The sequence below is a fragment of the Gracilinanus agilis genome, chromosome 2 (assembly GCF_016433145.1).
Source record: "Gracilinanus agilis isolate LMUSP501 chromosome 2, AgileGrace, whole genome shotgun sequence".
NCBI classification, from domain to species: Eukaryota; Metazoa; Chordata; class Mammalia; order Didelphimorphia; family Didelphidae; genus Gracilinanus; species Gracilinanus agilis.
In genome coordinates, this window is record NC_058131.1 from 584,670,769 (window position 1) to 584,682,784 (window position 12,016).

The window sequence follows — 12,016 nt, forward strand, 5'->3', positions numbered from 1 at the left end:
AAGAAACTACAGGGATTGAGAGACAGGTCCAGAGATGGGATGTCCTGGGTGTTCAAATGTGATCTCAGATACTTCCTAGCTGTGTGACCCTGGGCAAATTACTGACCCTTCACTGCCTAGCTCTTATTGCTCTTCTACCTTGGAATATATATATATATATATATATATATATATATATATATATATAAACACTACAGGAATGATATGGACTTGGTTCAAGGTCACAAAAGTAGTAAAACAGAATCAAGACTGAAATCCAGTACTCTTTCCCACTGCAAGGATTGGGAGTGTGAGCACATGGATTCTTACTGGGGACTTCAGTTTCTTCACATGAGGTTTTACTTCTAAATCCTATTATCTTGATTTTGTAACCCAAGGGGAACCAGTTGTGAAGACATCTGTGAGGACTTTATTTTGGCATTTATATTATGTTATCATATTATTTAATTTGATTTACTTCCATATATGTTTACCTACTGTATGAAAAACACAGGGCTAATTGGTAATTTAGAAACTAAGACTAGATAAGATTAAGTTTCTGCTCTCATAGAACTTAAAATCTGTTTAAGAATTGTAATGTATTCAATGGACCTGAACCTGGGCCAGACTCAAGGCTGAAAGCCCTGCATTTGGTCTTTTCCTTAGTTACAGAGCTAAGTCCTATAACTCATAGAACTAAGTCACCACATCACAAGGATGCTGAGTTCAATCAATCACAAATGCATCCACAGCAGTTTTCTCCAGTATAAGGATCTCTGAAGTAAGCAAATTTTATTGATCACTCACTTTCTCTTCATTTTCCCTCTCACCTAAATCTATTCTAAATCTCGTCTAAATTTATTCCTGAAAGGTAGATGACAGTAGCATTTACCAATTGCTTCCTCTTTCTTTTCCAAAGGAGAACACAGAGCAGAAATCAAAATTCCCCTTCTGTGGGTCTTAAGATAATGGAATTTCCCTCAGTCTAGACAGTTAGGTTATTGGTCTAGAATGAGTCTAACAATTTATGTTAGTTAAAGGTTTGATCTTACGTATATAGACTAGATGCCACTTTTTGGTTTCATTTGGGGTGTGTTGGGAAGAATATTCATCTTAATTTTTTTAAAAGTCTCTCACACTAATCATTGTTGCCTGAAAAGTCACCATTGGAGATTTTAATCATTTAATTTTCTACTCTTTTCAAATACAAATACTACTAAAAGGAGGTTTACACATTAAATTTTTCAATTTTTTATACTTTAGGAATAATAAAGTTATAAGATTGAGTCCTAAGCACAGATTATGTAGGGACTAGATTTGAGAACTGGGAGTCCAGGAGATAGAGGAGAGGAGAATAATGAAAGCAGAGGTCTGATGATGCTCATCCTTCTTGACCTTTTTCTGGAGATTACCCTCTTCTCATTGATAACCTCTTCTCTTTAGGTATCCATGACATTACTCTATCCTAGTTTTCTTCTTACCCATCTGATTTCTCAGTTTCTTTTGTTGGATCCAGGTCATGCATACTTAAGATAGGTGTCATTCAGGCTTGTTTCTGGGCCCTCTTCTCCAATCTTATTTCATTTCATGATTTCATCAACTTTCATGATTTCAATTATAATCTGTGCTATTGATCCTCAGATGTATTTATCCAGTCCTAACCTCTCTCCTAACCTCCAGACTCATGTCTCTGACTACTTATTAGATACTCAAGTTGAACATCCTGTAAACATTTTAAAATCAATACATCCAAAACTGAGTTAATTATCTTTTCTCCAGAACTCTTCCCCGCTTCCAAATTTCCTACTACTATCCAGAGCATCACCATTCTCCCAGTCTCCCAGACTTAAAACCTAGATGTTGCCTTTGAATCTTTACTCTGTCTCACCTCCTGAATCCAATCTGTTGCCAAGATCCAACTTTTTTTACTTGCAAAAATCTCTCATGTCTTCTTTCTTCTGACATTGCCACCACCCTCATACAAATCCTCACCCCCCTCACATTTGGACTATTTCAGTAGTCTACTGGTTGGTCTCCTGTCTCAAGTTTCTCCCCATTCTAGTCCATCCTCCACTTAATTGACAGGTTAATCTTATAAAACTCATGTTTGTCCATGTCACTTTCCATTTGATCAATTCCAATGGCTCTCTACCATCTCCAGGATTAAATACAAAATATTATGCTTGTCATTCAAAGTCCTTCACAACCTAGTTCCTACCAACCTTACCAGTCTTCTTATACCTTATTCCCTAACTCACAAGTTTTCAATCCAGGGACACTGACTCCTTGTTATTCTCAATGCACTAAGCCACTTGGCTTTTCCCCTTTTGTATTTTTTTTTTTATTCCCAGGGCTCAACACAGTGCCTGACATATAAGAGGTGCTTCATAAATATCTATTGGCTGGCAAAGTTGAAGACTCACAAATCTTGATGTTCTGTGATTCTTTCAATGAAGATACGAAAGAGAGCTGGATTTGGTGTCAAGAGGAGCTGGACTCTATCTCTGCATGACTTTGTGGACAAGCCATTTAACCAAGTCTGGGTCTGTTTTCTTATCTATAAAATGAGGAGGCTGTACCAGAAAAACCTCTAAAGGTCCTTCTCAGTCTCTATGGTTGATGTGATGATTCTAAATCTCAGCATATCCCCAAACACACTGGATGTTCTTTATACCAGTTTTTTTCTGAATCTCTATCCTGGACAAAAAAGATATATCATTTTCAAAGCTGCTCCAAAATTAGAGAGGATATGTTTTAATTATCTCTGAAGAGCTCAGCAAGTTTTACAACTTTAATTTCTAAATAAAGAGACTAGGTCAGCCAAACAGTAGAAATTTCTTCATCTGTTCTATTTTCCACTGGGCTGATTAACATGGTTACTTCTGATAACTGTCTTTTACTGAGGGCAAGAGTGTATAGAATAGTTAAGTTTAGTATAGCTAAACAGCATCAAATGGTGGCTATTTGCCACTTGCCTACAGATAGAGAATTAAAAACAAAATAAAAATGTTTCATAGGGAGTGGAGTGGGAAATGAAATCTTTAAATCTTAGTAGCAGAAATAACCATGTTTATCTCAAGTGATATATTAACATAATTATAAAAACAACATAATGTGCATTCTGTCTAATGCAGGGCCCAATGGTCCTGAAATCCATAACCCATATTCCAGGAAAGCACTTGCATTAGCTGAGATGCTATTGTAATTCATTAAATGGTTCACCACATGCAAGAACCAGCAGTCTAGACCACAGATGATTCAATGTTTAAAAGCTTGATTCTCTAAAGGTGGTAAGTAACATCGTAATAGATAATGAAGTTAGGAGAAAGCTAGAAGAGTAGTTGGGCTGTTGGTTCATGTGGATTCTGTGTGTCAGTCTGAGAAATTTCTAGAGATTTCAAGCCTGGAATGGGCAGTTTTGAAACTTAAGATTTTTATAGTCGAATGGAATTATATTTGTCTTCATGTTCTAGTGGCAAATTTTACCTCCAAAATGAGTAATTTTTTTAAAGTCAGCACAGGGAAGACTTCCAAATGAATCAGGCAGATTTTCTGCTTTCTTTTTCTTTGTCTAGAAATCTTTGTTAGATAAACATTTAAATAGCAGCCAGAAGTTAAAACCAAAGTCACTGCACTGATGACCTTATATTGAGACCACAGATGATATTCCTCCATAATCTAACTCCAACTTTCCTTACTAAACTAATTTTGCCATTTCCCTTAACATAAGTGAAAGATAGCTCTAAAAAGATAAAACTTCTTTAAAAAAAAAACAACACCAGGATAGTAAAAGATATGCTCTCTATAGTAGTCAAATGATAAACTTAGCTTGTGCCAAACTCAACATTCCATCATCTCTTATGTCTGTGCCTTTATAAAGCTTAAGTCCTATGCCTGTAAAATACTCCTTCCTTACATCAACCTCTTAGAATTCTTACTTTTCTTCAGTGTTCAGTTGAGATGCCGTCTTTCCTAATCCTCCCAATAGTTAATATTTTTTCTACTTCAAATAACTTGGTATTTATGTAGTAGGGTCCTCATTCCCTTCACTTTCACCCATCCATATTTGTGGCATGAATCTGCAGTGATGGCTGAGACCATACTCAATATTTTAGGGGAAACTGTGTGAGAGGTTACCCTCAACACTGTGGCTCCTGAGCCCCTCTCTACTAGTATACTTGGCATGAATAGATCAGCCAGATGACTCAATTAACTCTTAACAAAGCCCTGAACAAAAGGCAAGAGCAAGAATATTAACAAAACATATGATTCTACTTAAAAACTTAGGGGATGCTCTTCCCCAGATGCACAGAGAGTCCATGGAGAGAAGACACACAGATTTAAAGTTTCACAGTAAAAAGGCACACCTGTAGGAAACACACATGGTCAATAGCAACTCATAACTCTGCAATGATGGTCCTTGATGCTCTTTTTCTTTCGTTAGGGCTGTCTTTACAAAATTCACTAATAAATATGGAATCTGTGTTAACTGGGTTGCTCCTCTGTTAAGAGAGGCTGTACTACTTTGCTCTTTTTGGAGGGAAGAGGTGGGTGGCAGTGTCGCACCCTTTCAAAAAGGGCACATCCTTTATCTAGGATTTGCAGAAGTTACCTCAGTTCAACTTCATTGGCCTTTCAATTCTCACGTAACAGAAAGGTTTAGCTTCTCTTTTCTTCCACACAGCTCTGAAGTCTTTTCTTTGATCAACCTTCCTGATTCGGATCTGGGTTCTCTCTGAGAAAGGCTTCATTCTGACTTAAGATGCACAACCAGTATACTTAACAAATTCTCCTCTCTGCAGACTAGATCATAATCAGGCAACAGATGTTTGCCCAATAATCACAAAATGGCACTGGAGTTCAGATTCTCCAGTTTTTAACTCTAGAGTTCTCTTGTTGGTCTTACCCAAATTAGCAACTAAGGAACATAACCTTGAAACAAGCTTTGCCCTAAGCAAGTGCAAGGGTTCTTTTTAAATTCAAGTCTTATATTTACCTTTGTATGTGTCCCTTTCAATCAACAAAACTGCCAAAGTCTGATAGGAACTGAGAAGCCACCTAGTCCTCACCTGGTCCAACCTCTCCCTGAAGAAGAATCACCATGACAACAACAACAACAACAACAACAACAACAACAACAACAACAACAACAACAACAACAACAACAACAAACTACTANAACAACAACAACAACAACAACAACAACAACAACAACAACAACAACAAACTACTACTACTTTTACTACTACTACTACTACTACTACTACTACTACTACTACTACTACTACTACTACTACTACTACTACTACTTCATCATCATCATCATCATCATCATCACCATCACTAGTATTTAAACAGCACCTACTATTTGTGAGGCATAGTACAAATATTTCATCAGACAGATGATAATCTGAATTTTCTGAGCATAAATCTCTAGTGATGTGCTACCCTGCCAAAGCAAACCATTCCATTTAGGGATAGCTCTAAATAGGATGCTTTTGTTTGCTCAAGCCTAAAATCGCATCTTTGCTACTTTTATTCATTGTATTTATTTTTGTCCTTTAGGGTCAAGAAGAAAAAAGGCTATTCCTTCTTCTATATGGCAACTCTCCAAATAGTTGGCAGCTATTATTGACCACCACTATCATTACCTTGACTTTCCCCAAGCAGTCCTTTTCTTCAACTGATCCACTAAGTAGCTCATTATCCCATTCTCTGGCTAAGCAAGAGATCTATCCCTAACTTTGACCCTCTTCTTCCCTGCAATATAATTCACCAAGCATTTCCAATTGCTCCTTTTTGATATCCCTATCTTATGCCAGTCCCTTCCTTCCCTGCTTCAGTTCACTGTAAGATAGAGTCATCTTGACCTTATCCTTAGAAGACTGTCCCATTACCTCACCTTGTTCCCATCTTTTTATCTTCTAAAAATCTAAACTGATTGGTAGCTTTTGTGCATACACTTTGGTTCCCTTTTTTCCCCTCAGACTTATTTCTCTTTGGTCTTTCACATTTCTGTTGGGCTGGCACAGAGTAGGCACTTAATAAATGTTTACTGATTGACTGGTTCTTCATACAAAATTTTAGGTTGTAGATTGACTCTACTTAAATTTTCTTTCCTTAAACCCTTTGAAATCTGCTGTTCCAAAGTCTAAGATGCATACAAGTCTCTTCCCAGCTTTTTTTCCCCTCTATCACAGACAGATGGAGTATCACTTCCCCCTTTGAGGTTCCCACTTCTACCTCAGCAATGATTCTTCCTCATTAGTGATAATCAGTTCTAAAATAATTTTTCTCTGTTTTACCACATTTTGAAAAATAATGTTATCCATAAAACAAGTCAAGAAATTATAAGTGGGTATGCTTTTGGCAAAGAGAATTTCAGCAGATAATTTGAAGTTTCTCATCACTCTTATATTACTGGTTCGCTTACAGGCTTCTGATTGGTTTCTACAAATCCTCATCTATTTCTTCTCTCTGTAGTATCTTCTGATGATAACATTACTTCTGGGTCTGTCTCAGCTGAGCTTTACTCACTATGCTAATCCCTTCTGGTTATTGAATAAGGCTTCTTAACATACAGTACTACTGAGGCCTATCTTTTACTATCCTGGTGTTGTTGTTTTTTTTTTTTTTAAAGAAGTTTTATCTTTTCAGAGCTATCTTTCACTTATGAATCTCATTCCATTAAGTCTCTAATATTAATAAGTTGAAATCTGCTCTCCAACTCATTTTTGTTATCTTTGTGCATTTATACAAAGGTATCTAAAACACTAGGTTTTACTGTTGGTTTCTTTACCTTTCTCCTATGAATTTTGTTGGGTATGGGTACTGCTATTTTTCTTTCTATATTGTAGCTACTTTCTTGGTGGAGTTGGTGGAAAAACTTAGGTAGTTTTCTCCCTCCACTATCCTTTTGAATTGAAATTTGAATTGAATTGAAATTCCTTTCAATTTCACTTATAAGACTCTAAAATAGATTTTTTTTTTTACCAGTCCTTGTTATACATGCTCCATTTTGAGTAAAGAGCTTGTCATTCCTTTGTTTTAATCTGTGATCTCAATATCTAAATCCTGTTCTAAGGTACCATGCTATTAACCAACTCTTATTTTCTAACTCTTCTGAATCCTTAATTTTTAGGAATAGTTGTGATAAAAAACCACCTTCTAGTCAAAAAAGCTTCAGTTTCTTGCACAAGAGTTCATAATTTTAGGAAATGCTTTCTGTGTTCCTTCTGGTACCTTCTGGTACAGATGGCAGGTTAATTAGAGCCATGGACCTAGAGTCAGGGATTCTTAAATTCAAACCCTACCTCCAACACTTATTAGCTGTGTTACCCTAAGCAAATCACTTTGTTTCCATTTCTTAATCTTTAAATTGGGGTTAACAGTATCACCTACTCTCTATCCTAATATTGTTGGAAGAATAAAATTAGATAATTTTAGTAAAGTGCTTCATAAGTTGTAAAATATTATATAATTATTAACTATTATCATAATTATTTGTGCCTACATTGATCATTGAAAGAGGTTAGTCATCATTTTTAACAAGTCTTGGGAGAATGTTTGTTAAATACTGGGTATATACACAGGAAGACAGAAAACCTTTTTAGCATTATCAGATCAATCTTTAATACGCTTCAGCACCCCTTAGCAGGGAGGTCCCAGGTACTACCACTCATCCCCTCTTCCTCTGACCCTGATTGGATGCTTCTTCATCTGACAGCCTCTTTGGATAGACATCACCACTTGGAGGACACAGCCCCGTCCTCTTTCACAAAGACTTTCTTTAAGTTACTTAGCTCCAAGTGTTTGATGTTCCTTTAATCCCCTTGTTTCCTCTGTGTGTCATTCTTTCTCCCCTCAAAATCCTAACACTTCTAAGATTTCCCTACCCTTTTTTCACTAAATTTTCACTCTGAAATTCTTTCTCACCATGGAAAATCACTTCGATTCTGCGTTCCCAAGGAATCTATATGCTCCCTGGAGCCAGGAAATCTGGTTTATTCATCTTTTAATCCCTGGTACCTACCAGAATGCCTTGTACGAGGTAGGTACTTAAATAATTGTTCATTGTTTATGATCACAATGTTAATGATAATAGTTATAAAGTAAATATAAGTGAGCATGATCTAGAAACCTAGGAGAGAAAATAGGAAATTTTTTCTTCTATCCTTAAATTCCTTTCTCTTTTTCTGATCTCTAATTCTGTCTCTCCCATAAACTACTCCTGAATTGCCCTCTGCTGTCTATCCAATTTCCTTCTTCCCAACTTGCTCTATAACTGAGAGCCTTTTTAAAAAAAGTGAATTGGGAGAGTTGGCCTGCCATTGCCTTGGAGTTTGTAAGACTTTGGCTGACGTAGAACCTAACATACTGGCTATGTATGTTACTTAATCTTTCAATCCCCCAAGCAACTCTCTACGATTATAAGTTACAGAGAAGGTACTAGAATGCATTGGTAAAGAGGTTTTCCTTCCTGGGAGTTCCCTACACCAATGAAATCATAGGTATCTAACAAAAATACAAATGAATCAAACTTCCCTTCCACCCAATAGTCATGCAAATAAAATGTGTTGGATTACTTAAATAAGCCACCAAAGCAAATTACAAACTGAGCACTTTTTTGTCTTTCTCATAAAAATATATATATTTATTGCCTCCAAAAAACTTTTGAAGATAAATTTACTGAATACTAAAAGAAACAGGAAAAGTTAATTCATAAAGTTCATTTTTTATACCTCAGATATGAAATACACACCTATTAATGCAAGGAGAGAATCTGAATGTAACCTATTTTGTGGAATAGCCCATGCATAATGGATGTGGCTACCAAGGTGAGCGAGATCCCCATTTAAAAATTTCCCCAAGGGATAATGACTTCTCATGACTATGCCAAACCAGTAGTATTTAAACTCCATCCAACTTTCTATTTATACAAAATAATGAATTCTTCCTCAAGATATTTGTCATGCATTTTCAACTTAAAGCATGCTCTTTTAAAGCAGGAGTATAAAACTCAAAATAGAAACAGATCCTTGAGGGAAGCTAGGTGGCTCAGTGGATTGAGAGCCAGGTTTGGAGATGGGAAGTCCTGGGTTCAAATCTGACTTTAGATATTTCCTATCTGTATACTGTATAATCCTGGACAAGTCACTTAACCCCACAGGCCTAGCCTTCACGAACACTCTTCTGCCTTGGAACCAATACACAGTATTGATGCTAAGATGGAAGAGAAGGGTTTAATTGAAAAAAAAAAAGGAAAAGAAACAGATCTCTTCAGGGTCACATACTGACTTAGAAATCCACAAATTAACATTGCCTATGTTCTATTGTATTTTTATTTATTTTTTAAATACCAATTACATTTTAATCTGAGTTTTATACTTTTGCATTAAAGCTAAATCTGATATTTGATCACTCTGAACAACACACTTTTGAGCATTAAATTGGAAGTTCAAGAACAAAGTTGCTTAAGCAATGAGATTGATGCTTTCACTCTTGAAAGCATATTGTGAAATCAGGAAGCTTAAAATTAACTCAAGTATAAAAAAGGCAGCAGATGAAGAGACTTCCAGTGTATAATGAATGGTTCAGTATTTTGTGAGGATCTAAATTTTGTTTAGAAGCATATCATCCTGCTCATCAACCTGACAAAAGAACAAGACTGAACATTTAGTCGTGTTGCAAGCTCTTCCCACAAACTCCCTCCCCACATCCCACAAAAGTCATTATGATAGCCAATAGTTTCTTTTTTAAGTTTATTTTATATCAAACAATGAATTCCCCAAATATGAGAACATGTAGTATTCACCCTACCTTTTCCAGATGTGATACGCTCTCTTCAAATGCTTTAACCAGCTCTTGGACCTTACTGGCTTTTCCTTTTTTGTATGCTGCCTGAATGCTTTCTATCATAGGGGACTGATCTATGGAGACATTGCCCAGCGTGGACTGTTTGCTGCCCATGTCCACGGAACCTGTGATAAAAAAAGAACAAAGAAACATTCATCATCGCTGCAGATACACTGCACTTCTGAATCATAGCAAAGGAAAAGTGAAGAGACAATCTTATGTAATATTTTGGGTGCATTAAAAATTAAAGATGGAGCAGCCTTAAATGCTTCTGTCATCAAGGTACTGCGCATGGAACCAATTACTTTTCTGAAGGGACTTAAAACTATTTCTAGAGGATGATGACTTCCTTTATCTCCACCGGAGGTGATTTCCAAAGGGAAGTTCTTTGGTAACTAAAAGACCAGAAGATGCTGCAGCTGAATTCTGATTCACTGAAGGCATTTGGCAGCTGAATGCAGCTCTGTAAATATACAGGCGAGAATGCCACCTGGAGTAATTCAGAGGAAATAAGTGTGTGCCCTGTTGACAAAAAATCAGTTTAGAATTAACATTCTGACCTGGCTTTTAAGACTCATCAATTGACAGAAGAAGATGAAAGACACTGTCACAGGAGGTCCATCCCCTTCTTCCCCCCCAGTCTCCCTTTAAAGCTGATGCCCAGAAGAGCTGGATCTTGGAATGTAAGCACTTGGACAGTTTCCTAAGGTCCCTTCTGCAACAGAAACATCCATCTAACATAGTGAATGGGAAGAACATAGAATTGGGATTCAGGATATCACCGTAATCCTCATTTAACAAATCACTTAATCTTTGAGGCTCGTTTTCTTTACATGGAAATTAAAGAGGTTAGAAACTAGATGAGCTCTCTCTTTCTCCCAAATTCCTGGGATTCTCTAAAATTTGGCTTTGCTTTTAAGAGTGGATTTATGCCCCATTCCCATCTTAACTGCCAAAGTGGTATTAATATGTGCAGAAGTTTACTGGAGCCAGTTCTAATAGGCAAATTGAGTGTTCAATTTTCAATAAGAACATTTATGTTCCAGAAATTGTCCTATAAATCAGGACTTGATTCATTGTTTGGTTGATTGTCTAGTCTTAAGAAAGTATTAATAATGCAGATTAAACGTAAAAGTATCCCTGCATACATTTCCAGAACCCAGAGTGTTAAGCATTTACCAGTATACCCCAGGACTGATCTATAAACATTGCTTGAACTCATCATTGGTACAGTAGAAAGCTCAGAGAATGAAATCATCACCAGATGGGAGGTTTGGTGCCTGTAGGTTAACAGCAACAATAATAATGCCAACAGTGTTGATGTTGTTAACAGATTCTTATATAGAGCTTTAAGGTTTGCAAAGTGGCTTACACACATTACTTCACACAAGCATCACAGTGTCTCCTAGATATTGGGAGACTAGTGTTGACTTGCTAGTTTTAGGCTTCCATAGAAGTTTCAAAATATGCAAATTTGGCAATAGGGCAAACTGTAGGAAATAATGATGGGACAAGTCTGTGGGAGTAAATGCTAACATTAGTTCTGTTAGAAGACAATTAAAAAGATAGCATAGTACACTTGTAAAGATCAGAAGGTGTGATTCACTTAGAAGACCTACATTTGGATCCTGACTTATTATAAGTTAAGTGACCTCAAGAAAGCTGTCTCACATCTGGGCATTATTTTCTTTATCTGCAAAACAGAGATGATATTTGGACAACCCAACTTACAGGACTGTTGGGTGAGGATCAAATGAGAATGTATGTAAAGCATTTTGTAATTATAGTTGCTGTAGAAATATGATCTATTATGAGTATTTAGAATTGGAAGGGACCCTAAAAACCATAAACGCAACATTTCCTTTTTCAGATTAGAATAATGAGGTCCAGAGAAACTAGATGACCAGCTAGACAGATTGTGAGCTTCATGTCACCAGGGACCATATTTGTCTCTTATTCCACAGAATTTTGAGTGTAATAGAAGCTAATAAATGCTTGTTGAAGTCCCAAGTTATAAAGTAGTATAAAGTTATAAAAAGATATAAAGCACTATGAAAATCTTTGAATGCAACAAGTTACAACAAATTAGTGATTATTAAGGGTATACAGCTGAAAACAATAGCTAGGATTTATTTGGTGTTTTAAGATTTCATATACATACATACATATATACATATATATA

At 36.3% G+C, this 12,016-nt stretch overlaps 1 protein-coding gene across 1 annotated transcript in view; it reads right to left on the reverse strand.

The window, feature by feature from the left end:
- Positions 1 to 12,016, reverse strand: part of LRRK1 (leucine rich repeat kinase 1) — a 150,113-nt gene that overhangs the window by 100,647 nt on the left and 37,450 nt on the right. The window contains exon 2 of the mRNA XM_044665409.1: positions 9,799 to 9,959. Coding sequence (XP_044521344.1) covers positions 9,799 to 9,959 — 161 coding nt within the window. The remainder of the gene's footprint in view (positions 1 to 9,798; positions 9,960 to 12,016) is intronic.